Here is a 27,848-nt window from a genome sequence, read left to right on the forward strand (position 1 = left end):
TTTAAGTTCGGAGCTTCATAGTAGGAATTCTATTCAATTTGATGCTGAAGTGATAACACGAATGTATAGAGAATTTAATTAGCTTTCGTTTAGTAGAAAAAAATACTTGATAACTTTTCTATTATTTAAAAAATTGAGAAAAAACCAAAAAATGGGCGTAGAATACCAAAATTTTGAGTTCACGTTTCGAAAAAATCATAAAAAAAAACGTGAAAATGTTAAAATAATTATTAAAAATTAAGTAATAAAAGACTTAGAATTGTTGTAGAGTGGCATTGTAAAAAAATAAGGTGAAAATTCATTTTTTGCTTTATTTTTCTTTTTTGATTTCCTGTTGGAATTTCACATAAAATTTTCTTAAAGGAAAGCGCAAACTAATATGAGAATTTGAAAATTTTACAGGAAAATATATATTGATATGAGTCCTAAAATCCTTGTCAAATTGCCAGGGAAAAGGAAATGCAATGGAAATTGGCTTTTTGCTACGAAAATCTGTAAAAAATTATATGGACATTTTTTGTCAATTTTCAGAAGATTTTTATAAAAATGACTAGAATAATGAGAAAATATTTATTGAAAAAATAATTTATGAGTCCTAGAACTGCTATAGAAGTCTTATGGAACGAAAAACTATTGAAAAATTGCTTTTTTGTGGAGAATATCTGCACTGGCATTTTTTGACAGTTTGGTATTTTACGTGCATGATTTTTTGGCTCGGGTTTTAATTTCAACATCCACACAGCTAATGAAAGAATCACACCTCTTATAAGCTGATCTAGGCTTATCATTGTCTTTTTCTTTTTGGAGGGGATTTTGATAATTTTTCCGAGATGTATTTCTGGGGCTTCCTCTCAAAGAAAGTTCATTCTTTTAATTAAAAATATTGTATTTTTATTATTTTATCCAAATTCAGAGCTGAAAACTGGAAGAAAAGCATGAAAATCAATAAATTTACCTTCAAATTTAGATGATTCATAGAGCGATCATTCTAACGCTGTTTACTTGATTTTTTTCCTACCACTTTTGGAGACTCTCTTCTCATTGAGATCGTCTGGCAAAAGTGGGCAGGTGAGGAGAACCAGTTCGCCAGAAATGGTCACGATTTTCTTGATTGCTTTTGCTAAATGATGTCATTGATTTCATGCAAAACCATCCCACACGCAAAGTTGCTATTGCCTCGGTGTAAAATTCACCAGACGGAGAGATTGCTTTCCGTTTGAGATGCAGATGAACTTTCCTGGCCAGAAATAGATTGGTATTTTGGGAAGAGCGACAAAAGAACCCTGGAGAAAGTGAATCCCTTCGATGGAATTTTGGAATGGGCTAAAATTAGCTTTTCTATCGAGTGTATATTCTCCAAAATGCTGAGAAATTTTCTTTGGAAGAATCCTTATCATTTTCCTCTTTTTTTCTTATCAAAATAAACATCCTGTCCATCGTGCTTCTGCAAAATTTGCAATTTCTCCTGCAGTATGACAGTTGTGCCCTTCGTGCAAATGCAGCATATGAAATTTAATTGTCTCCTTTTAGCTATTTTTTCCACCCATCACTTAACAATTACGAATTTAGAAGAAACATGCAATCACGAAATGTATAGAAATAGTTTTTTTTATGCAGAAATCAATAGTTTTTCAGGTGGATTTTTGCATGAAAGCATTGTTTCTCGAAGCGTAGCCAATGCAGCATATGCATCACGGGCAGCATGTAGCATCTGCCGATGAATGCTTTGCTCTAGAAAAAAAATCCAATTTTAGAGGATTCTCAGCAATTTCTTTTCTTTTTATGGCTGTGAATGGAGAAGTTTGAAGAAAATCAAGCATTTTATTTGGAGTTTCCACTCCACGGAACACCGCAAAGTGCGAGACCGTTAAAATCGCTATATTCATATCGTCACTTAAATCAGCATTTGTCGTAACTTTCTTTTGACAACTTTTCAGGAAACGAAATTTTCAGTTTAGCTTTATCTTTCTTAAAAATGAGCCCCGAATGCGATACTTTTGAGTCAAAATAACAAAAGTGGCACTAATAAACTGTAAGTTAACTCGAGAAAATCTTTATAAAATGATTTAAAAGCTGAGATATTGAGATATATGTTCGATGAAACACAATAAAATTTTATCGTAAGTTCCATCGTTTATAATAAAGCCGTAATTTCCAATGTATGGAGATCTTGGAAGTTAGAACAATTTTCAAAAACACATTAGAGGAAAGTACTCTAGGTTGGACCACAAATATGAAGTTCAAACTTGATGAATTTTTTCTGAGAAAATCGAAAATGAATCCCAATTTTCATTACACCGAAAAAATCTTTAGTTTATTGAGATCCCATGCTTATATCATTTACCATTCAAAATCCCTTAGTTTCTTTTTATGAGGCAAATAAAAATACTACGTCGATTTGGTCCAAGGCATGGTACAATTTTTGCCTTCGAATGCGACGGTACATGCCTTTGAATCTAGAATTTTCTCGGAAAATATTTCTATCGAAACACTAAACAATGTATTGTTAATTAGCCTGAGGTCTAATACACTCACTGAAACTATTACTACAGAGAAAAACGCTAACAAGAAGAATCTTTTCCAATTTTTTTGAAATACTGCTATTCCAATAGGAATAAATTGTTGGAAAAGCCATATTGTCGATATGACAACCCTAAAATACGACTGTAAAAAGAAAAGGGTGATACTTCATGCCATTTTGAAGTCAATAAACTGAGGTTATTTTGTTTCCGGAAACAAATAAAAACAACATTTTGAAAATTGTTTCTTAAATGATATCAATCCAAATGTCTTGCCTTTCTGTGATCCTGCAAGATCACCATGGTGAGCAATGAAATAACTCTAGCCACGTACCGATTTGAAGACTTTTAAACATCTTCATCGGATCATCATTTCCAGACTCTCAAAAAGACAACACATTAAACTATCACCATTCCGATTGGGATGAAATAAAAATAAAGCTACAAAATTTGCTATTTTCCTCACGATACAAGAATAATCCTACTTTTAATTAAGTACATATATACGATGCATTTAGTCAACAGCGTTGGTGAATTTATTTGCTTTACTAATAGAATTCTTGAGGCTTTTTCGAGCGCAATGTGAAGCAAAACATACAAAAATGTGAGGTTGTGAAATAACATATGACATATTAAATAGCGGTAGTGTTACTAGATAAGGATTCGAAGGCATGAAATTCTTAAATTCGAAGGCAAGGTATGGGTGGTTTTGCAAGTTATCTACCACCAAACAAAAATGGTATCCTTCTTGAGAAAAACAATGTTGACGATAATCAACCTTAATTAACCCTTTATCATTCACACTAGTCACGTTTTTCCAAAAATCATTTTAAATAGGAAAAAAACACATGTAAAATTCTATATTAAAATTAAGCTTTGAGTCCATTTTCAATTTTTTTCTCATAAAAGCATAAAAACGAATAACTACTAGACCCTCTATTTTTGGAGGAAACTCGTAATTGATAATAAGCTAACTAATATTTGATAGAAATGTGTAAGTTTTAAAAAAAAAACCAAAAGAAATTCACAATATTCGAAGGCATGAACGTTCGAATGGAGAGTACTTTCTCCTATATCAATTTTAATAACTCTAGTGACAATGAGTACCTTTATTTCACTAAATTAGTCAATTAAACTGTGGTCCTTGTCCCTAAAAGCTTTTATTTCATAAGTTTTATTGAATAAATTTTGTGCGCCACGTCGCTTGTTTTGTTTTGAATTAATGACAGATGGGTAGGGATTTTTTCTCACTTTTTTTCTCGCTATAATATTGAATTAAAATGATTTCATGTTACACTATTCGCACTGTCTTTCGATATTTGGAAGAGTTCATAAACGTTTTATTCAGAAATTTTGTGATTTTGTTGCAAATTACAAGTCACGCAAGTGAGCAAAAGAAGTTATGGCAAATGCTGATTATTGAAAATTTTGTATGGAAATTTGTCGTAACTTCCCCAAAAATGGAAGTTACGACAAATTCTGATAAATTTTTCTTAACCTATTCCTTACCATTGTATTATACATATACATCATACGCAAATTAAGTGATTTTTGATGATTTATTTCTGGGCAATTTTTATCTGAATTACTGTCGGGAATGGATTTTTAGTAACGTTAGTTATTCAGTTACTTGACAAAAATAGTACGACAGAGATGAAAATACATTTTGTTATTATTTTCTTGATTCGCAGAAGGTCATGCAAAATTTTTGCACAAAATGGCGGACGGAAAATACGACATCCCGTCGAATTTGTTAAAATTGGCCTCTTTCCTTTTTCCTGATTTGAATTCTAGTTGCCAATTGGTGTTCTTGGATAGTTACTCTATGTACTCTATCTTCTAAAGCAATAGAGTTTGTAATGAATTAATTAATGCACAGAATTTAAATTCAGTGACCGTTAAGACGTGTGTTTGACAGAGGCTCCCCGCGCCCCCATATGAGATAAAATTTTTTTCTTTTCAAAAAAATCATCTACTAATCTGTAGGAAACTAATCCCAAAATATGAACATTCTGTCTCAAGTATTTCTGGTACATTGACTGAATGGGTTAATTAAGGGCACTTACGAAAATTTTTGTTTAAAATAATTTTTAATGGGCTTATAAAAGTTTCTTTTTCTCAATTGAGTTTAATAAACAAAATTACGCCGATTCTAAATATGTAGATATCCCAAAATCGCAAAAATGAAGTTACGACAAATGCTGATTTAACTGACGAAATTCATATGCTCCATCCGTCGCCGAGTTTTGTCAGCCAATCACTGATGAGGAGTGTGATGCATAGGCATGACGTCATGCAGTCTATAAAAGCAGCAGACGGTCTACTCATCACATCATTTTGTCTCTCTACGCTGAAGTGGCACATAACTGCCGATATCGTGTGAGCGACATTTCTGTGAAATTCCTAAAAATTCTCTTGTGTTTTTCGTGTTGAACGTGAAAAAAACAACTAATCAAGATGGTGAGTAGATTTTCCTGTGATATTTTGGGGAAAATTGAGGGGATTTGAGTGAGAAAATTGGGAGAAAAGTGAAAGTACGCAATGCGACAACGTGGCGTTCGATGAGAAAAAGGGCAATTTCTCCAAAATATTCTTCAGGAACTTTTACGAAATTGAGAGAAAGTGGAGAGTTGAAGGGATTGAAGGTTTGGGAAGAGTTTTTGGGAGGAGAAATTGTGTTTTTATTGAATGATTTGGGGAGAAAATCAAAGCCACACCCGGCTTTGATGACTCATCATGGGACGCCATCTTAGAAAAAAGTCGTTAAAATTGAATATTTCCGGAGTCAAAGGAAATGCTAATAGATTTTTCTCTTTGTCTTTTGCAGCGTGAGTGTATCTCAGTTCATGTTGGTCAGGCTGGAGTGCAGATCGGCAATGCTTGCTGGGAGTTGTACTGCCTTGAGCACGGAATCCAACCGGACGGCCAGATGCCGTCAGACAAGACAGTGGGCGGCGGCGATGACTCCTTCAACACGTTCTTCAGCGAAACCGGGGCCGGCAAGCACGTACCCCGTGCTGTGTTTGTTGATCTGGAGCCAACTGTGGTGGATGAAGTGCGCACTGGCACCTACCGCCAGCTCTTCCATCCCGAACAATTGATCACGGGCAAGGAAGATGCTGCCAACAACTACGCTAGAGGCCACTACACCATTGGCAAGGAGATTGTCGATTTGGTACTCGATCGTATTCGCAAGCTGGCTGATCAGTGCACTGGACTGCAGGGCTTCCTCATCTTCCATTCCTTCGGCGGCGGCACCGGCAGTGGCTTCACGTCCCTGCTCATGGAGCGCCTGTCTGTGGACTATGGCAAGAAGTCCAAGCTGGAATTTGCCATCTACCCAGCCCCGCAGGTGTCCACGGCTGTCGTGGAGCCCTACAACTCCATCCTCACCACCCACACTACCCTCGAGCACTCGGACTGCGCCTTCATGGTGGACAATGAGGCCATCTACGACATCTGCCGCCGCAATTTGGATATTGAGCGCCCCACCTACACCAATCTCAACAGGCTGATTGGGCAGATTGTGTCATCCATCACGGCCTCCCTGCGCTTCGATGGTGCCCTCAATGTCGATCTCACTGAGTTCCAGACCAATCTGGTGCCCTACCCACGCATCCACTTCCCCCTGGTCACCTACGCGCCAGTGATCAGCGCCGAGAAGGCCTACCACGAGCAGCTGAGCGTGGCTGAGATCACCAATGCCTGCTTCGAGCCAGCCAACCAGATGGTCAAGTGCGATCCTCGTCACGGCAAGTACATGGCTTGCTGCATGTTGTACCGCGGAGATGTGGTGCCCAAGGATGTCAATGCAGCCATCGCCACCATCAAGACCAAGCGCACCATCCAGTTCGTGGACTGGTGTCCAACTGGCTTCAAGGTGGGCATCAACTACCAGCCCCCAACTGTCGTTCCCGGCGGAGATCTGGCCAAGGTGCAGCGTGCTGTCTGCATGTTGTCCAATACCACGGCCATCGCCGAGGCCTGGGCCAGGCTGGATCACAAGTTCGATCTCATGTACGCCAAGCGTGCTTTCGTGCACTGGTACGTAGGCGAGGGCATGGAGGAGGGTGAATTCTCCGAGGCCCGTGAGGATTTGGCTGCCCTCGAGAAGGACTACGAGGAAGTTGGCATGGATTCCGGCGAGGGAGAGAATGAGGGAGCTGAGGAGTACTAAAAATCTCCGGTTCAGTGTTACTGACCAGTTGAGCTCTCCGAAATCTCAGATTTCCAAAAATAAAAAAAAACCAAAATATAAAAAAAATCTTTTATTTCTTGCAAATGCTTTTTTTCACATCCTTTCTTTCTCAAATTTATTGCATATAGGGTAAGTGTACCAAATTCCGGCCAGCTTGCAATTCCGGCCACCTTTTTTGTTCCTCGAATTTCCATGAACTTTTAGATTTTACATACTCTAGAGATTATACAATGCAAAAGAATAACAAAAAATGTAGCTTCGGCAAACGAGATGACGTGAAAAAGATATTGGAAGAATTCCCGAAGGGCAAGGAACTATCTATGAGAATGAAGGTGTCCGAAATAGGGCACCAAAGCTATGTCTATATTAGGTGAGATTCTTAATAATCCTAACAAAATTTCATGTCGTCCGATCGCGCTCAAACTTGGCCAAAATGTGTTTCGCCACTTCCTGATCACGAATATATGGGAGGCTAAGTTACGTTCCCGGCCGGCCGTCCGGCAGTCCGTCCGTCCGGCTGCTCTTTGGAGCTTAATAGCTCCTAAACTAAAAGAGATATCGACTTGCGGTTTTCGACAAAGGTTATATATCGTATGAAAATTGCAACTTGGTGCATTGACCCCCATCCCTCCTTCCGCCATTTTGAATACCCCCTTTTTTGTTTTCTCAATAGCTCCGCCCCTATGACATCGATCGGGCTCAAATTTTGGTATGTTATAGCTGGGCCTTAGAGCTTTCCATCAATACTAAACTTAAGGTCCCCCGACCCCCCTGACCCGAGCTATAAGGGTCCAAAAAAAATTTCTTAAAATGGCCATAACTCCGGTTCTAATTATCAGAATTTAAAAAATGAGGGCTTTTTGGAAAGCTCTCGTGAAATGCCACTTCCTCTTCTAACATCTCAAGTTCGTAAAACTACCGCTAGGGGCGCTATTTTTAAAAAGAAGATTTTTCAATTTTATAAGTTACATAACTTAAAATTCCTTTATGCAATCGGGCTGAAATTTTAGTGTGTTGTACCCGTTGATTATACCTATCAAACAAAAAAATACTTAAGTCGATCCATAAACCCTGACCCGAGCTATAAGGGGTCAAATTTCGAATATTGACCGGCCTCTATCTCCGGTTCTAATTAACATAGCGGCCCAAATTTTACCTTTTTGGTTTCGTTTCGATGAACACTTTCAGATGGAAGTTCAAAAAGTCATCAGAGGTGGCGCTGCGATAGCGTCAAAATTCAAACTCATTTTTCTAAAAAAAACGGCGATGTGCAAGTTAATGAAATTTTAGAGTGTTGTAGTCCAGTCTAGGACGTTTCCAAAATGTGGCGTAAGTGCGCTGTGGTTTCAATAGAACCGGAGATATGAGGGGTCAAAATTCACGAAATTCAAAAAATCATATCTCCGGTTCTATGTGACCGATTTTGATGGGTGAGGGCTTAAACGAAAGATCTCACCAAATGCTACAACTTTCTAGAACATTTAAACTTCGTGGGACCAACGCCAGGGGCGCCATAGTCTAAAAACCAATTTCAATATCACATAACCTCAATTATCTCGACTGTCGCTGAACCGATTTTGATGATTACTTCGACATAATTGTAGAGGACATTTGTGTCTACATTTCGTCCATACAGCATTTTTCGATCAGATAATGCGATCTGTCCGATTTTGTCGTTTAAGTGTGAAAAAATTGATTTTTCCCATAATAACGCTTTGAGACCACTCAGATGCCAATTTGACTACTTCTTCTCGACCAAGACACTTAAAATAGGGTTTTAAATGGAAAGTCTCACAAAATACAACAGTTCTTTGATATAGTTGAAGTTCATCAAATGAACACTTGGGACGATCTGGTCGAAAAACGAGTTAAGAAACAAAAAACCTCGCTTATCTTGGCTTCTGATTAATCGATGAGATCAAGTTCTACGGCAAAATTATAGAGAACATTCTGGTCTACATTTCACCCATATCTCACTTTTCTGTCACTCCATCCAAATCTTTGATATTTTAGTTTAAATACAAAATTTGTATAATTTCATGAATTTGATTCAAGATAACTGAATGGTGTCCCCCAACTTCAGCTCTAAATCGGATTTGCATGCACTCCGAGTTAGCTCACGTTAAGAATCTCACCTACATAAGCCGGTTAGGATTATCTGTCCCTTTTTTATTATTACAAATCTTACAAATATATTCAAGTTGTTTATCCTTCAAAAATAACAGAGCAAACGAGTAAACTAGTCGTCTGGAAAATTTGGTGCTTTTTTACCTTTAAGGACGATTGGGTCTGGGTCATATATGACCCATAGTTTTCCAGGACTCCTAGGGATGGGAAAATTTCTTTTTAACTGTAAATCTCTTATTTAGGCTAAAATATCAAGGGAAACTTGATTTCGTTGAATTTCGCTCAGCGGAAAGCTTCTCGTCCTTAAAGGGTTAAAGTACAAAAGAATGAGACTGATGTATGCGAAACATGTGAGAAAGAAAGAGATGTGAATTTAAATTTCACGAAATTTTCCTGACTTAAAAGGTGTGCTGGAGCAATTAAAAAACGATTAAACTATAATTCTTGAGGTTTTGCAGTTTGGCTCTCCGAAATCTCAGATTTCCAAAAATAAAAAAAAAAACACAGTAATAAAAAAAATCTTTTATTTCTTGCAAATGCTAAACTTTGACCATGTTTTCGTCAATCTTCACGAGAACATCCTCAATGATGCAGTCCAGTCCGTCTGTGTCGTAGGTCACGGGAAAGGCCACTGAGAATGAACGGGGGAAGCACAGGCTCCTCACGCAGAGGGCCAACTTGAAGTGGACACTGAAGGTGTCCGCTTGAAGCTTGAAATTCGCCGGAGGCACTGTGATATCAATGTCCACTGTCTGACCACGTTTTACTGAGCCATTTTGCTGGTTCACGTACCAGGAATCATTGGGCAGATAGACATTCCATTTCTGTGGTGCTTCCTCCGTAAATCCAATATCCTCCAAATTCAGATTGATTGACAGCCTGATTTTCCCTCCCAGGGGCTTTAGGACGAGTTTCCCGAACTGCAATGGAGTTCCTGGATGCTTGAGTGCGTCATTTCCTGTTGCATTGAATGAAATGGAGAGAGGCTTGACCTCTAGCGTTGAGAGGGAGAGAATCTCAATTGAGTGGTTATTTGTGTCAGCTATGAAAAGTTGCGTCCCACTGGGATTGACACAGAGTCCGCCGGGTTCATTGAAGGAGTGCCCCTTGGTCTCCAGGGTGGTCACTGTTTGGCCCAAGGGATCAATTCGTTTGATTTTGTGGTTATAGGTATCAGCCACGTAGACCAATCTCTCTCTAGGGTTATAGGTCACTCCCAAGGGATGCTGTAACTTGGCCAGGACATTTTTTCCATCAATGTCACCGAAAGCAAAGAGATTCTGTGGATTTCTCTCTCCTCCCACGACCCCAGACACCTTTCCGTCGCTTAGTGACAGCTTCCTGACGCACGAACTTTCGCTATCGGCCACAAAGAGCTCCTTGGAATCCCTGGCCACTGCCAATCCCGAAGGTTGGGCAAATGAGGCATTTGTCGGATAGGCATTGTTCCTATTCTCCTCATTGCCATTCCCAGCAATCATGGCGCATGATTTGGCTGAGCACTTCCGGAATTTCCACCAGATTAGATCATCAATGAAGTATGCCCAGATCTGATGGGTTCCCGCCATGGCAATCAACAGGAGAACCTTCTCAGGGATGGCACTCTCATCCATATGGAAGGACATGTCCATATCCTTCGTCCTGTACACAGCAACATCCCACGGCGAAGAGATTTCTTGCTCAGGTCCTGCCTTCCCGCCAACCCTGTCATTTCCCTGCTTCCCCGTCCCAACCACCGTTTCCACCATCCTGGCCTTCAGATCAATCTTCCTGATGGCATGATTCTCAGTGTCAGCCACGAAAATCGTATCGCTGTCCAGGAAGACGAGCCCTTGAGGCGAATCAAATCTACACACTTTAAAATTCCCATCGACAAATCCCGGACTCTTCCCGCCAATCTTCTGCAGTACCTCTCCCTGAGCATTCATCACGATCACCCTGTGATTCCCAGAATCCGATATGGCATACAACTCAGCAATGTCCTCACTGTCACTGACCTTGGAGCAGACAATCTTCCCCGGAAACTTCAAATTGGACTTCATCAGGAGGTCCGTGGAGGGCTTTATGGGAAGACTCTGACCAGAAATGGCACCCTGATCCTTGTAAAACATCACAGCGGACCGGATATACTTCACCAGGAGACTAAAATGCCCCTCTCCCATCAACACAAACAACGGATTTCCCTTTGGACCAAGCACCACAAGAGTTGGCCAACACTGAACATTCAACTCATTCCACATGCTAGAATTCACATCATTGACCACGGGATGGGTGATATTGTATCGCTGAACAGCCGACAGGATATTAGCTGAATCCTTTTCATTGTCAAACTTTGCACTGTGCACTCCAATCACCACCAAACCATCCTCCACGCTAAACATCTCCTCGAGCTTCTTGAGATCCGGCAGGATGTGCATGCAATTGATGCAGCAGTAAGTGAAGAAATCCAGCACCACAATCTTCCCCTGCAGAGTCTCACTCAGCGTCAGTGGATCTTCCACGTTGAACCAATCGAGATCTAACCCAAATAAACATTTCATCATAAATACTCTAAATATTCCAAATACCTTCAGTCTTCCAACTACTCACCATCCTTAAAGTCCCCAATTGGCTGATGACTCTCATCTGCTTTACGCAGGTAGGCCTTGAGAAGTTCCTCCTCCTCCTCCGGACTCTGAGCGGCCTTCAGCTCATGACGCAGGCGATTGCAATTGTAAGCCAGCAAATCTAGCATTTCAACCTGTTCAGCTTCCTCCACGCTCATGGTCACGCAAGCAAATTTCCTGAGAAAGGACAGAATTTTGGCAGAATTTGCGCCAAAGGATTTTTTGTAAACAATGCTGATAATCAGCTGATATTGGAATTCCAGTTGTCAAAATGGCACACACTTCCAGTGTACGACACTGGAATTTCAACACTCTTCGATTTGAATCGCAGCAGCTGAAGTGGTGAATTTGTTAAACGTGGTGAAAATAATGTTTTCCGATGAAAACTGAGGAAAAACCTAAAAAAGTAGCAAAGTTGACTTTAATGTTCCTCCTAATTTGATGAATACTGTTTATTGTTTAATCTAAAAGTGAAAGAATTAAGAAATTCAATGAAATAATAAGTTTAAAAAACAATTTTCAATTTCTGCACGTAGAGCTGTTGCTAAAATGGTAGCCATTGAAAAAGACATGACCGAATGGAATCCAACAGGACCCAGGACGTTGTGGCTTATTTCCCGGAAAGCCGAATAAAGACATTAGGAAGAAGGTAAATAATTTCTGATAACTTGCAAACTGATATAATAACGCAAAAAGATTCATGTAAGGATCGAGGGGCAATCTCAGCAATTCAAACCATACCAATGAAAAATTGTTCCTTTTAAAAGATTTTTTTCCATCGTTTGGAACTGAAGATTGATTAAGAAGATTATTAACAAGGTTAAAAACATTAAAAACAAGAACTTAATGCAAAAACTTGTCAACGCCCCATAGCAAAATTCCGCAAAAATTCCAATGGAAAAGTTGCGTCCAAATGGCTAAATTCGCTGGAATTTGACGCTAAAATTCCACTAAGTTTTCCTATGGAATTTAAAGCCGGAAATTCCATGGAAATCATAGTGCTCCATGGAATTTACTAGTACAACATGCTGGAATTCCAGCGTTAAATTCCGCGGTATTCCGCGGAAGATTTATATGGAAACTCACACGTGAAACGTCCGCGGGATAAGCTGGAAAAAACATATGGAATTTTCCACTATCTTTCCATAGTGTTTTATATGGATTTTTCCACTAGTTTTCTGAAATGTCAAACAAATAAAATGGTGTTGCGACAACTTTTAGAATTTGTTTCCAAACCTTCCGCAAACATTTCTAGTGATTCATGTGGCAATTATAATATAATTAATTATGCGATGCTGCGTTTCGTGTAGATAATAATGAAGTGATTACATTAAATAGGTCGCCAACCTAAAATAATGCTGTTTTTATGTTAATTAATATATATTTTAGGAAAAAAATTTTTTTTTAATAAAATATTTTTTTATTGTTCAAAGTGTCAATTCGTTATTGCTGGTTTATAAAAACATATTATAATCCTCGTAATCTTTGCCGTTTTTATAAAATTCGGAAGTAAAATCATGAGGTGCATGTGACAGCTTCATTTTTTCTCCATTTTATTTTGGTGGAAAAATCCACATAAATTCCACGAGCATTTCCATGGATGTATTCTATAGGAAAAATCCAGCATAAATCCATTAAATTTTCCTTGGAACCTATTATGGAAAATTCCTATGGAATTTTTTAAGGAAAAATAGTGGAAAATTCCAAGGAATTTTTCGCTTGTTATTCCTATTCCGCTTTCTTTTGCTATGGGGCGCTCAGTAAGGGGCTCAGCCGAAACTGATGCGTACGTCTGCTTTTGCACTATCATTTTTCGTAGCAGAGTACGCAGCTGAAATTGGAGAGGTCTGCGCATTAGGCAAGTTAACCCTTTAACTCTTTCGCGTCTTTAGGGTAATGTCATGACTCGGGGAAAAAAGTGTTTTTTGTGTATTTACATTAATTGAAATCTATCTGTTCGTGCACGACATCATAATAGAAGGATGTAAGATTCTTGGCTAATTTTCTCAAAACTCCAGTTAGATTTCAATTAATGTAAATAGCCAAAAAGAAACTTTTTTCCCCGGGTCATATATGACCCTAAAGACGCGAAAGAGTTAAGGACAAGAAGCTTTTCGCTGAGCGAAATTCAATGAAATCAATTTTCCCTCGATAGTTTAGCCTAAATAACAGATTTATGGTTAGAAAAAAATTTTCCTATCCCTAGAAGTCCTGGAAAACTATGGGTCATATATGACCCAATCGTCCATAAAGGTAAAAAAACACAAAATTTTCCAGACGACTAGTTTACTCGTTTGCTCTGTTATTTTTGAAAGATAAATAACTTGAATATATTTGTGATAATAAAAAGAGTTATTTAGAGTACGAGTAAAAATTAAAACGATCAAAAATTAATTTAAAAAAATCTCATTCAATTTTTGGTCTCAAAGAATCTTTAAGAGTGGTACACAAAAACAATAATTTTTATCATAAAAATCTATTAATGTTTACTTCATTTTTTATTTTTATGAAATTAATCGAAACAATTTCGAGTACTGGTAACACACAGATAAATGTCGCATGCCTCACAAATACAATTGGTCTTATAATCCTCTTTTTCTAATAGCACCATGTCCACCTGCACCTTTCCTCAGTTTTCTTCAAAACATGTTTCATGGTAATGGGTAGGTGCAATGTTAGTTGTCTCTGCGAATTTCAGACGTAGTTGCACATTGCTGTGAATCCGGGAGTTCTTCCGGCGTTGATGCGTTCTCGATGAAGACTTCAAAGTCCACTTCATCCACGTCTTGTTTCAAGTATATTTTGTCGCTTTCGTTCAGGATAAAATTGTCGTCTGGGCATTATGTGGATGATTTCGTGGTCATTGATCTTGAAATTTTTTTTTCCATTTTTGAAGTCATATACAAGAGTAAAGTATTTTATAAATTATCAAAATATTACCTGGTTCAGTCAGTATTTCACTGGAAAATCTCAGCTAAATGACATGATAACACAATATTATACGAATAATTGACTATTTTGCGCACACATAAACAAAAGCATGAAACATTCTGACCTCAAAACTTGGAAAATCCATTCGGTATTTTTTTACCTTTATGGACGATTGGGTCATATATGACCCATGAAAATTATGAAACTTTCCTGAAAATACCAATGAACTATAATTTATACTTTGTTGAGAAATATTATGTATAGTTATTACAATTTCTAGTCCCAAGAGGTTTTTGCTTAAAAAAATTAAAAATATTAAAATTCAAGCACTAATGTGAAAATTTGAAAATTCGTCATTTTTGAGCTTAAATATTTTTTATATAGCAAGTAGCTGCACTGAGAGAAATCCGAAAAAGTTAAATTAACATTCCAGAAATGTTAATTTTACCCTGCAGTATTGATCCGAAATCGGTGTAAATAATACCCTTTTTAGGTGTATTAGGGGTTAAAGTTATCCTTTTTCATGTTAATTTTACCCTTTTTACCCTTAAAAAGGTGTAAAATTAACATTAAAAAATGTTGATATATTTTTACACCTAAAAAGTGTTAATGTTATGAGGAAAAAATGTTAATCGCACCCTCTTTTTTTTCTCAGTCTGGAGATTTGCAAAAATTCTAGATTCCTACATCTTTCTACTTCGTGATTATGTACAAACATTAAAAAGAAATAACTTCAGCTTTTGCCACTCTGTCAAACCACTTGACCAATCTCCGGTGGAGGCGAGACTCACTCTGTGGAAGAAAATATTTCCATTAGATTTTGTGGAATTAAGGGAGGGCCTTCCTCCTGGTGGTGACCAAGACTGGAAGACGTGGAAGTCTCTCAATCGTTTGAGATGCGGCGTATCACAATCGAGAGACGACAGGCGGCGATGGGGCTTCTCGGAATTCATTTATTTAATTTCATTTTATTGTCATCTCCATCTCCCTCATATCAATCTGTGTACAAATTTGCAAGCGTTAAATTTAAAAAGTCTGCCAGGCCGTAACAGAGAGAAAGAGAGAAAGAAACGATCCGTCATGCCATAAAGGCTGTTCGACTGATGGTGGAAATTAAATAGTCTATCTAAGGGAAACTGGGGCACCACCAAACACGGGGTAGCATCATACACTGTGATTTTTTAATCGGATAGTCAACTTCAGAGGACAAGACTTATAGGAATTTATAGACATTATATTGATGCTTGTCCACTGAAGGAATGGTCGAGATAGTCCAAGTAGTTTAGAAATAAAAATTAGTGTTTGGTTTGGTGCTACCCCGTGTTTGGTGGTGTCCCAGTTTCCCCTATATGCGCCAGTAAAAGCATAAGACACCATGAGAGGAGGAAGACGGAGAGGAGCAATAGGGTGTCAAAGTTCAGAGTTCATCAGTTCGTACACAAACAATAATGACAATGAAACATTAATCACCAGTCCAAATACACTTTTGTAAAAGTTCGGCCACTCGAAGTAAGGATTTGTCCGAGACCATCTACTCCACTTTCTACTAGCAGCCATCTTACACTCTTTGGATTCATCGGATTAACTACATCTCGTAGGTTGCTCATGATCAGTAGCGCAAGATAAGCAAAGGTCCTTCTAAAGGCTTCAGTACGTGGTCTCGGCAGGACAAGCAATTCAGACCTCCTTACATTGTTTTCCCTTATAAAATATGAGTGATCTTCAGTTTTTAAAATAAAACTCGGAACATAAACTTCCAAAATTAAAAAGAAAGTGACAAATATTGCAATAAATCAAGGCAGGAAATATTAAATAAAAGTGAAGAGTGAACAAAATTAACGAAATGTTGGAATCTTATTAAAAGATTAATAAAGTGATGAACGATATAATTTAAATTTAAAACAGGGATGGTGAATAAAAGTGACGGGCTGTTGTGTGGATGTCAAAGGGACGTCTGGCCCCTGCAAAACATAAAGATCGGAGTAGGAGCTCAGTTTTATTTTTGTTTTTCTTTTCCAAAAACAATAAATCTAAGTAATAAAACTAATTAAAAATGCTAAAAACTGTTGGAAAATACGAGACGGAAACGAAGGTGTTTGTTTTCAAAGTAAAGGAAAAGACAGAAGCTGCGTTGGTTAATATATTCGACAGCACAAATAATTACGTTGACGTGAGTTTAGAAAAATATATTGTTTTGAATAAGACCCTTCTAAAAGGAGTTTTGTTCTACAGGAGTTTTCATTAGTTCCTGTGGATGAGAATTTTGAAGCGACTGAAGATTTCTTAGCGAGAAAGTTTGAAGAAGATAACGAACACTCCACCAAGGAGGGTGCTTCAGTTTCTCAATCGAACGCAGAGTCGAGCTCGCAAGCATCTCCATTTAAGTCTCCGGGAAAAGGTTTGCAGAACTGTGACCTCTGCGGGAAGCAGGTGACGAATTTATCTCAACATCGGAAACATCATAAAGAGAAAATAACTTGTAAGGTTTGCAATCGACCCGTGAGGAAAGCAGTAAGCCATCGCCATGTTTGCAACTTGAAGTTTTACGGATGCATCTGTGGTGCGAGATTTGCTCTGAAGAGTGAGATTGAGGGTCATTTGAGGACTTTGCGGAAAAAGGAAATATGGGAAAGGAAGCATGAGTTCCAATGTTGCAGATGTCTGACGCAATTGGCAAAAGTTGATGACCTGGAGGGTCATTTGAGTAGTGAACATAAGATTTTCATTTGTCTGCTCTGCTACAAGAACTTCCCGAATGAGGGATCACTGTGGGAGCATCGTGACAATCATCATCGAGAATTGATAACATGCAGTGTCTGTTCACTCATTTTGCCCTCCAAGGAGAGCCTTACGCATCACATGAAGTTTATTCACGTGGTTGATGGCAATGTTACTTGTTCCTTGTGCTTCTGGATCTTCAGCACCAAAGAAGAACTGAAATGTCACATGGAAGATGTTCATGAGAATACAAAAGGCTACACGTGCAAGTTTTGTGGGAAAGTTCGCTTCCGGGCTGATTCTCTAACTCGCCATATGATTAATCACGTCGATGAGAAACCCTTCCAATGCGCCTTTTGTTATTCGTCCTTCAAGCTTCCCAGAGAACTCAGGAAGCACAATTCTGCCCACAAGGAGTTCATGATCAAGTGTCCATCGTGTGAATCCTTCCATTTGAACCAGCAGGAGCTAAATCTTCATCTTAAAAGGCATCCGAGTCATCGGAAAATGACTGGAATTACCGGAAGTCCTTAAAAAACGCTTTTTTTTTATTAAAAATTACTTTATTTTCTGAGACTTTTGTCTCAATTTGCTTCAATTGCTCCTGATCTTTGGATTGGAATCTCCCAGAACGAGTTTTATAATAAAGAGCAGAGTCAGGAAGATCAGGAGACTAATTACTCATTTAGCTTTCTTCTTCTTCTGTTGACCCTTGGATTTCTTATTCTTGAAGAAGACCGCCAGCAGAGCTGTGAGGAATGTCAATCCAAAGCCCACGGTAATAAACAGAACCACATATGGATACTCCTCGATGGCCTTTTCGGCAAACTTCACAGACTTCTGGACCATTTTGACCCCGAGATCAACAAGATTGTCACTAGAAAGAGAGAAAAATCCTCAAAAAAAACTGTTCCGGATGGAACTTTTCCTGCATAACTTACAAAGGAGATTGAGGAACAGGAACGCTATGAGGAGTGGCATTTTTATACCATTCCTGGGCAAAGGTCACCAGAGATTTCACATCGAACTTCTTTATCTCATACTTGTAGTACTTTCCCTGGCGGATACTTCAAAAAAAAAAAATCTTTAGCTACAAATCTTCCTTAAAATTTGATAAACTTACAAGATAAATTCTGGCACTTTCTGGACATTAAATCTGCGGGCTGTACTGGCTCCAAGAGTGCCTTTGTTGACTCTAGCAACATTGAGGCGTGTCTTGAGATTAGCTCCCACGGCTTCCCACACAGCATTTAACCTCTGGCAGTCCACACATTCCGGGGAGTAGCTGCAAAATTACTGTTACCAAGAGAATTTTTTGGTGATTCTGCAATTTTCTACTTACAACATGATAAACCAATCACCAGTTGTAGCCCCACTCGAAGCCTGGGTCAAGTGCTCAAAGGTCTCATCAGAGAGCTCCTTTACGGACGGATCTTTATTTTGCTGGAACAGCTGGAGGACGGAATCTTCATTGAGAGGTCCATCGTAGAGCAGAGGAACTCCATGGCGGAAGAAAACTAATGCAGGCTCCTTCCCAGGACTATACAGACGTGTCAGCTGACTATTGACAGCTTTAACCACAACAGCGTCCAGGGATTGCTGGAAATCTTCCCTGAGTATTGTAGTCAGTCTCTCATGAGTTGCACAGGGCTCACAGTCTTTCTTGGCTAAGAAACGAAAAAACAATAAATTTCAATAGAAAAAAGATTACAAAAAGAAAAATAAACAACTCACTGAACAAAGTGACAAGGAAGGATTCATCTTTGATGAGATGTACAAGACTATGGAGAAAGTACAAAGGTTAGATGGGAAATTCTTTAATTTTAAGCATGGGAAAGCCTTACTCCTCATCACTGACTACCTCTAGGTCAACACAATAGACCAGAGGTATAAGAAAAATTGCAAAGAACAACCACTTCATTTTGATCCAAGAAGATTTGACACGCCGGCAGCAACAAGTTGCACCCCAGCGGTCAATCCATAACTTACACACTTGAGTTAGGCGACATGAATGTTTCCTATCACTGGCATTTTAATCCAATTTTAACTTTGGAGCTTCATAGTAGGACTTCTATTCAATTTGATGCTAAAGTGATATCACGAATGTATAGAGAATTTAATTGGCTTTCGTTTAGTAGAAAAATAGTTGATAACTTTTCTATTATTTAAAAAATACATGTTATTATGAAGGAATCACAACTAATAGGAAAAAAAAACAGAAAATAGGCGTACACGGTAAAAAATTTCGGCACATATTTGTTCCAAAACGTAGCTCGTCCACAGACACCGAAAAGTTTTGGAATAAATTTGTACCTTCTAGGAGAAACAAAAAGATACCCAATAAAAGTAACGAATTTGTTCCAAAAAAAAAGAATAGCTCGTCTAGTATAAAATCGTAGCCCTCCTCTCACACTCCGTCACCCGTCATCGAAGCGAGGAGGACGCCAAATCTATGGCAATTTTCATGCTACATGGTTTCACTTTTTTCACTCAAGTTGATTTTTATTTGGTGTTCCTTTTGAACTTTCGCCACCGAAATCCATCTCGACTGAAGTATAGGCCTTAACTGTAAGACGAAATCGATTACACGATTTTGTTCCCGACAATGGGAACAAAAAGATTCCCCATACGAGTAACAATTTCGTTCCAAAAACTACCTTGTCCACGGACACCGAAAATTTTTGGAACAAATTTGTATAAAACGAAATCAACTCAAATTTGTAGACATCCCACCGTATCAAAATGGTTCCAAAAGAAAACTAACAAAATTGTAACTATATTTCGTGGCAAAACTGTAAAGAAAACTTTTTGGAACAAATAAATATCTTCTCTAGGTACAAATTGATTACAAAAAAAATTGTTCTAAGGAAAACTTGTTCCAATATTTTGGTCAGTGTTCAAAAGTTTTTACCGTGTGGAATACCAAATTTGTAGTCCAGGGTCTTGGGATAACAGATTATTCACTCTGCAAGACCCAGGACACGGAGCTCGATGCTCCCCTTCCTATGGTTTAATCAATACTGACTTCCCCTCCACACGAACACACTCCCTTCCGTGCTGTTCTATCGAGAGTAGAGTTGGTAAATTTCAAGAAATTTCATGAATTTCCTCCTAAAGTAGGTGGCAACTGCTGTGAAATTTTACCATCTCTAATAGAGAGGAAAGTGTGCTCGGGAATTTCAAAATATGACCGGCTTCTACAAATATTGGCGTAAAATGCCACTTTTTTATATGAAGTTAGCATCAGAAATGAACATTTGAATGGCTTATACTACATGTTCAGAGTCAGTCATCATTTATTTCTCGTAATTTTAAAACAGAACTATAGATAGGGATCTACAAAAAAATATATAAATCATCTTAAATGGCGTGGTGACTTTAAAAAATTTCTAACCTTACATTTCAAAGAGGCTTTTCCTTCCCTTATCGCTATCGCCTATTTCTTCGGTCCTCTCAGCTTTCAAAACCTATTTGAACGAATCCATAATAGATCTAGGGAATAATCCTCAAATCTTAAATATCTCACCTTTTTGCTATCAAATATAATCTTAATTGAACAGCTTAAATTAATCTCAGAGCAAGAGCACATGGACTTCACTATCACGCCATTAACGCAAACTGAAGTTTTGCCAGAAGGGCTTACAATAATAGAAGTTTGAATTTAAACACTGTCAGTTGGCAACACTACATAAAATGTTAACATTTTTTGAGTTCTGTCACGATTCCAAAAAATCGCAAAAAATACGTAAAAATGTTAAAATAAGGATTGAAAATTAAATAATAAAAAATTAAATAGTAATTAACCTAGAATTGTTGTATAAACAAGTGGCCAAAAGTGCTTACAAAGTGGACAAAAGTACTGAAGCATCCATAGTTGCATAAAATGAATTTTTCACTAAAATATCTAAAAAAAATTTTGGGATTCTCTTGGATTATTAGGAAGAAACGGCTTTAAGGTATCTTTGTACAAAATTTTATTTTATTTAAATAAAGAGTATAAAAATTACAAGCACATGAAACCTTAAAGTGGCCAAAAGTACTTACTCTACCCTAATGCCAATTTGGTATTTTGTGTGAATTTTTGGCTCGTGTTTTAAATTGTTAATGTGATCGCTTAGCTAATTGCTTACAAATCACTGTAATATGCCCTACAATTTGTTAGTAGTTGTGCATTGACCACTGGGACACTTCCAATATTCCAGTGAAATTGACGACTGGAAGTTAATTCTTGAAAATTCCGCAAGACTGCGCTGATTGTATTTCCAATCGTTAAATTTCGGAGAAGATCGGAGGTCAAAAGACCACAAATTTTTTGCTCATTTCGCTTTGACGTCGGGGTCATTTGCAAGAAAATGTGCGTTTTATGAAATAATCCGCTCGAATTAATCATTCAAATTATCCACGAAATATCCTACTAGTTCTTTTATATCGACTAAACCCGTAGCCATCACAGTAAGAACGAAATCCTGGTGAGTCAAACTCCTTGAAATTGTTTTTTTTTTTAAGGTTAGGTTTCTGCTGATTATCGATTGAGGATTTTTAATCAATTTTTCTTGAATTTCCTCTCTGTGGGAGTGTTTAGTTTTAGTATCTTGGGGAGAGTAGTTTAATGTGTTTAATCATGTTGGAAGGAGATTTTTATTTCCTGGTTGTTTTGTTTGCATAGGGATTACATAATCAACAGAGGTTAGGGGAGCACAATAAAAATTTCAAGTGTGTTATTTTGTTTGAAGATAACTTCCGGGGATGGAGGAGTATGCACGTGAACCCTGCCCATATCGCATTGTCGATGATTGTGGTGGAGCTTTTGCCATGGGATGCATCGGTGGGGGTGTTTTTCAGGCCATAAAAGGCTTCCGAAATGCACCATCTGGCATCAGTAGACGAATGGTGAGGATTCTTTTTGGGGTTTCTAGGGAATGTAGGAGGATTGTTGATTGTATAATTCCTTTCAGCTTGGTAGTCTAACAGCCATAAAAGCCAGATCACCAGTTATTGCTGGGAATTTTGCTGTTTGGGGCGGAATGTTCAGCACAATAGACTGCACTCTGGTTCACCTGCGCAAGAAGGAAGATCCCTGGAATTCAATAATTAGTGGAGCGGCAACTGGTGGTATCCTGGCAGCTCGAAATGGTGTTCCGGCCATGGCAGGATCAGCAATTATTGGTGGGGTGTTGCTGGCACTGATTGAGGGAGTGGGAATCCTGTTTACACGACTGTCAGCTGAGCAATTTCGAATGCCCAGTCCAACGGATGATCCAGCTGTTCTGGGTGATGCTGCCCAGAGGGATGGCGGTGGCGGAGGTGGATTCAGCTTTGGGCAGTCTCAGCCAAATTACCAATAGCCTAGTCCATGCAGCCGGCTTCCAGTGTGGACTCTCTAGCTTTTTGTGTGAATGTGCCAGGATCCCCGTGAAAATGTGATACAAATATGCGTGAGAGATTTGTGAAATGTGTGTTCCGTGAGAGAGATTTTTGCCACCGCAACAAAAAAGAATCTCAAGTGGGAAGAATTTATGAGTAATTTTAACTTCACTACTCTCTCCTCGCTTGAGTGAGGGCTGTGCCCTCAGAGGGATTTTTTTTTTCTGGACCTTGGAGACATGCCCATTTGATCATTCCTGGAATACTCCGAGGGATGCAAAAAAAAACACCGATCCTCTGGATTTATTTGGACACAACAGACACAAAAAGAAAGGTAAAAATTCTCTGTATATAAAAATTATTAATTAAAAGTTAAGACTACCAAGACCAAAAACAAATCACTTTGGCTCCTTTTGCTGAACCATTACCGCTCTGAATATGGATAGGGAAGTGAGTGTGTATGACAGCCTGCTTATTCGGTTTTGCGTTAGTGTGCGAGTTTTCAATTCTCGGTTGTTTGCATGCGGGATTTTTATAGTTTCATAGTTTCATTTTCTTAGTTTTTCGCTAATTTCTTAAGTTTTTTATGTAAAAAGGGACAGATAATCCTAACCGGCTTATTTTAGGTGAGATTCTTAACGTGGCTAACTCGGAATGTATGCAAATTCGATTTAGAGCTGAAGTTGGGGGACGCCATTCAGTTATCTTAACTCTTTCCGGACCGCAGCATATGCTGCAAGCCAATTTCACAATTTTTAATCAAAAATATCTAAGCTCAGGAATTAATTGAGGTCCTGCAAAAAATATCTTACATTTGGACATCCTTATCGTTTGTAATCATCCACAAGAATCGGATTTTTATCAACTCTGAATAATTAAAAAACATTGTTTTTCATAGAAAATGCATATGCTTTTTTGGGTACTAGAGTCCCAAAAGAGACGAAAGAGTTAAATCAAATTCGTGAAATTATATAAATTTTGTATTTAAACCAAAATATCAAAGATTTGGATGGAGTGACAGAAAAGTGATATATGGGTGAAACGTAGACCATAATGTTCTCTATAATTTTGCCGTAGAACTTGATCTCATCGATTACTCAGAAGCCGAGATAATCGAGGTTGTTTGTTTCTGAACTCGTTTTTTCATCCAGAGTTCCCCAAGTGTTCATTTGATGAACTTCAACTATATCAAAGAATTGTTGTATTTTGTGAGACTTTCCATTTAAAACCCTATTTTAACTGTCTTGGTCGAGTAGAGGCAGTCAAATTGGCATCTGAGTGGTTTCAAAGCGTTATTATGGGAAAAGTCATTTTTTTCACAATTAAGAGCAGAATCAAATTGACAGTAAAATGCTCACCGTCACCGGCAAATCCTCACCGTATTTCGTCAATTTACGCATATTCATTGCAATTCATACGCAAATTCTTCATTACCGTATTACCTTATCTCATACTCGGTGGCACTAAGAGAGAATAATATAAGAAAATTGAAGGAATAAAACGAAAATGCGATAAACGGTGAGCACAGAACTGTGCGAAAACCTGTAGCAAAAAAATTCCTACAGTTTTTTTGCTCACCGTTTTTGGTATTTTCGTTTTATTTATTTTTTTTCTAATTTTCTAATATTATTTTCACCTAGTACCACCGATTATGTGATAACGTATTGAAAATTTGCGTAAGAATTTCAATAAAATTTTGTAAATTAACAAAATACGGTGAGCATTTACTGTCAATGTGATTCTGCCCTAAACGGCAAAATCGGACAGATCGCATTATCTGATCGAAAAATGCTGTATGGACGAAATGTAGACACAAATGTCCTCTACAATTATGTCGAAGTAATCATCAAAATCGGTTAAGCACGTGTCGAGATAATTGAGGTTATGTGATATTGAAATTGGTTTTTCGACTGTGGCGCCCCTGGCGTTGATCCCATGAAGTTTAAATGTTCTAGAAAGTTGTAGCATTTGGTGAGATCTTTCGTTTAAGCCCCCATTCATCAAAATCGGTCAAATGGAACCAGAGATATGATTTTTTGAATTTCGTGAACTTTGACCCCCCAGTTCTCCGGTTCAATTGAAACCACAGCGCACTTACGCACCATTTTGGAAACGTCCTAGACTGGACTATAACATACTAAAATTTGATTAACTTGCACAATGCCGTTTTTGAGAAAAATTAGTTTATATTTCGATGAATTTTGACGCTATCGCAGAGCCGCCTGTGGTGAATTTTTGAACTTCCATCTGAAAGTACTCATCGAGACGAAACCAAAAACCCAAAATTTAGGTCGATATGTTAATTAGAACCGGAGATAGAGGCCGGTCAATATTCGAAATTTGACCCCTTATAGCTCGGGTCAGAGGTTATGGATCGACTTAAGTATTTTTTTGTTTGATAGGTAAAATCAAGGGCTACAACATACTAAAATTTCAGCCCGATTCATAAAGGAATTTTTGAGTTATTTAACTTAGAAAATTGAAAAATTTTCTTTTTAAAAATAGCGCCTCTAGCGGTAGTTTTACGAACTTGCGATGTTAGAAAGGGAAGTGTAATTTCACGAGAGCTTTCCAAAAAGCCCTCACTTTTTAAATTCTGACAATTAGAACCGGAGTTATGGCAATTTTAAGAAATTTTTTTTGGACCCTTATAGCTCGGGTCAGGGGGTCGGGGGACCTTAAGTTTAGTATTGATCGAAAGCCCTAAGACCTAGCTATAACATACTAAAATTTGAGCCCGATCGATGCCATAGGGGCGGAGCCATTAAGAAAACAAAAAATGGTGGTATTCAAAATGGCGGAAGGAGGGGTGGGGTTGGGGGGTCAATGCACCAAGTTGCAATTTTCATGCGATACATAACCTTTGCCGAAAACCGCAAGTCGATATCTCTTTTAGTTTAGGAGCTATTAAGCTCCAAAAAGCGGCCGGACGGACGGATGGACGGGAACGGTTTTTAGCCATCCATACAAGTGATCTGTCACATTTTTTGTAAGACTCTTCCACACTGAGTTTTTACAACGCAATTTAAATTTAAATTATACCTAAAATTTAACTGTCTTTGTGTTAATACATCCTAAAATGAATAAATATTTAAATTCATTGACTATTCGAAGATTACATACATAATTTTAATTAATTTATTAGCATGGCCGAAATTACACTCAAAGTGGCCGAAATTTGACACACTTACCTTAACCCATTCAGTCAATGTACCAGAAATACTTTAGATAAAATATTCATATTTTGGGATTAGTTTCCTACAGGTTAATAGATGATTTTTTTGAAAAGAAATAATTTTTATCCATTATGGGGGCGCGGGGAGCCTCTGTCAAACACACGTCTTAACGGTCACTGAATTTAAATTCTGTGCATTAATTCATTACAAACTCTATTAATTTAGATAGAGTAACTTTCCAAGAACACCAATTGGGAGCTAGAATTCAAATCAGGAAAGAGGATGAAGGCAAATTTCGATGAAGACTCTGTCGGGCTATTTTTTCCAAGTAATTGAAGGACTAAAGTAACTAAAAATCCATTCCCGACAGAAACTCGAATATCAATTGCCCTGGAATAAATCATCTAAAATCACTCACTTTGCGTATGATGTATAATACCATGGTAAGGAATGGGTTAGATAACCACGGTTCACTCACCCCTTCTTTACAGAGAAGTAGAAATTTTTTTTGAAAAGTTGCACTTTCTATAAATGATGGAAACCACGGAAAGTATTTTATAAAAATCACACAAAATTATATTAAATTTTAAAAATGTTTAATTTTGAACATATCAGAGTGATACTGCCGTTCTGAAGCCGGGAAGATGCTGCCGGTTTGGGGTTTGGCCATGTTCCGAACAACAATGTTCGCTTTCACGTATATGTGTTAGTGTGATTTTGGCATCAGCAGGCTGGTCATACACGATCACTTCCCTATCCATCATCCTGCCCATTGCCATTTGCATCATCTTCCTTCGCTGTGGAGTCCTTGCGCATGGCCAGGATTGAAGGAAAGGCCTGCCCGACGATGGCTCTGAAAGCCTCATCTGTGGACATTAAAGGCTGATTGGAGTTTTGAAGGGCCTTTATTGCTGCACCTTCTGCTGGAGTTAGTGGCTCTAGATTCTCAAGATTGAGATCTTCAGGCATGCCGACGCCCGAATGAAGTACCAATTGTTGCGAAATGTTGCAGCATTCAGCCAGAAGGTCAACAGCATTGGCCGAAGGTAGTTTGAGCTCTTTGATTTGTGCGAGGAATTTGAGATTTCTGAGAATATCCCTGGCCATATCTCGAATTTGCCTGGAAGTCATCTCGAGTAATTGCTTATTTGACGTCACGAGAAGATTGTTCTTCTGAGTAAGACTAGCTTTCCATCTGGCCAATTCTTCAACCATCAAGCTGCTGGCTAGAAATTTACTCCGCCACACTTCACTCTGTCCAGCCAGATATTCAATTTGTTCAGTGTGCGTAGAGATGTTATTGGCAGAGTCTAGCAGTGCTCTGGCCAATTGGAGCTTGTCCTCAGTGAGAACATTGACCCTGGTCTGAATATCCTCTCCCACAGCGGCCACGAGCAAATTTTTCAATTCTGAATTTACCTGAACCTGGAATTTAAGCTGTCCCTCGAAATATTCCTTCTCCTTCTTCAATTCATTCACTTGAATTTCCAGAGCATGAATCCTTGCCTCAGAATCTGACATACATCCACTGGTTCCACTTTCCAGCATCCCTCCAGCCTTCTGCAACTGCAGCAATTCACAGGCTTTGATGTCAGATAGCTGAGACACCAGAACACCCAAATCCAGATTATTCCGACTCTTCCCTCGCAAAATAGGTGGCTTCCGGTAGGGAATTATAGGAGTGACAGCACCTTTGTAGGGTTCAAATGGAATAAATCGGGGTTCTCTGTTCCTGGCAAGATTCGTTGATCGATTGGCACTCTGCACGAGATGAGGCACAAGATTGAATATCTTCCCAACTGGCGCTAGTGGAGATTCTTTGGGTACTGCCCCCTTTTTCCTCTGAACTTCCTTGATACTCTGTCCACTCTGTCCACTTTGACGCACTCTTCCGCTCTTATTTGCACGGGTATCACCTTCAGATGGTGCACTGTATTCTTGACCATCTCCCTGAGTGCGTTTTCCTGCAAAAAATTGGCCCAATTATTGAAGAATTGCGTGAAAAATTGCAAAATTTCTGCTAACCTGCTTTCTCCATGACTTTCCAAGGGGCACTTTCCCATGGAAGAATTTGCCAAAAATAGGTGTGAAGTTGGCGTTTCCAGGAGCCCACTTTGTGAGAGAAGATTTTACGCGAGTTTCTCTCCGTGACATTTTCGCCTATTTTTCCCACCTGCCTTCTCTCCGTATCCATCGGAGAGAATCAGGC

General features: G+C 38.5%; 6 protein-coding genes across 6 annotated transcripts; 3 read left to right on the forward strand and 3 right to left on the reverse strand.

Moving 5' to 3' along the window:
* The first annotated feature begins 4,786 nt into the window (after positions 1-4,786).
* Positions 4,787-6,783, forward strand: LOC129798560 (tubulin alpha-1 chain). Its single transcript, XM_055841759.1, has 2 exons — positions 4,787-4,979; positions 5,347-6,783. Exons 1-2 carry the CDS (start codon positions 4,977-4,979, stop codon positions 6,694-6,696), a joined length of 1,353 nt encoding a protein of 450 aa, XP_055697734.1. The 5' UTR covers positions 4,787-4,976; the 3' UTR covers positions 6,697-6,783.
* Positions 6,784-9,351: 2,568 nt separating this feature from the next.
* On the reverse strand, positions 9,352-11,741 carry LOC129798561 (NHL repeat-containing protein 2). Its single transcript, XM_055841760.1, has 2 exons — positions 11,434-11,741; positions 9,352-11,362 (listed from the first exon to the last, which is right to left on the reverse strand). Exons 1-2 carry the CDS (start codon positions 11,606-11,608, stop codon positions 9,384-9,386), a joined length of 2,154 nt encoding a protein of 717 aa, XP_055697735.1. The 5' UTR covers positions 11,609-11,741; the 3' UTR covers positions 9,352-9,383.
* Positions 11,742-16,318: 4,577 nt separating this feature from the next.
* Positions 16,319-18,166, forward strand: LOC129798562 (oocyte zinc finger protein XlCOF26-like). Its single transcript, XM_055841761.1, has 2 exons — positions 16,319-16,551; positions 16,614-18,166. Exons 1-2 carry the CDS (start codon positions 16,435-16,437, stop codon positions 17,631-17,633), a joined length of 1,137 nt encoding a protein of 378 aa, XP_055697736.1. The 5' UTR covers positions 16,319-16,434; the 3' UTR covers positions 17,634-18,166.
* Positions 17,641-19,085, reverse strand: LOC129798563 (thioredoxin domain-containing protein). Its single transcript, XM_055841762.1, has 6 exons — positions 18,944-19,085; positions 18,834-18,880; positions 18,442-18,766; positions 18,223-18,384; positions 18,041-18,166; positions 17,641-17,976 (listed from the first exon to the last, which is right to left on the reverse strand). Exons 1-6 carry the CDS (start codon positions 19,018-19,020, stop codon positions 17,781-17,783), a joined length of 933 nt encoding a protein of 310 aa, XP_055697737.1. The 5' UTR covers positions 19,021-19,085; the 3' UTR covers positions 17,641-17,780.
* Positions 19,086-21,360: 2,275 nt separating this feature from the next.
* LOC129798565 (mitochondrial import inner membrane translocase subunit Tim17-B-like) lies at positions 21,361-22,861 on the forward strand. The gene is made up of 3 exons (XM_055841763.1): positions 21,361-21,568; positions 21,833-21,989; positions 22,055-22,861. The coding sequence occupies exons 2-3, from the start codon at positions 21,846-21,848 to the stop codon at positions 22,442-22,444; spliced, it is 534 nt and encodes a 177-aa protein (XP_055697738.1). The 5' UTR covers positions 21,361-21,568; positions 21,833-21,845; the 3' UTR covers positions 22,445-22,861.
* A 3,329-nt stretch (positions 22,862-26,190) lies between these two features.
* On the reverse strand, positions 26,191-27,727 carry LOC129798566 (golgin-45). Its single transcript, XM_055841764.1, has 2 exons — positions 27,665-27,727; positions 26,191-27,603 (listed from the first exon to the last, which is right to left on the reverse strand). Exons 1-2 carry the CDS (start codon positions 27,675-27,677, stop codon positions 26,393-26,395), a joined length of 1,224 nt encoding a protein of 407 aa, XP_055697739.1. The 5' UTR covers positions 27,678-27,727; the 3' UTR covers positions 26,191-26,392.
* Positions 27,728-27,848: the final 121 nt, after the last annotated feature.

Source organism: Phlebotomus papatasi, chromosome 1 (genome assembly GCF_024763615.1).
Source record: "Phlebotomus papatasi isolate M1 chromosome 1, Ppap_2.1, whole genome shotgun sequence".
Taxonomy (NCBI): Eukaryota; Metazoa; Arthropoda; class Insecta; order Diptera; family Psychodidae; genus Phlebotomus; species Phlebotomus papatasi.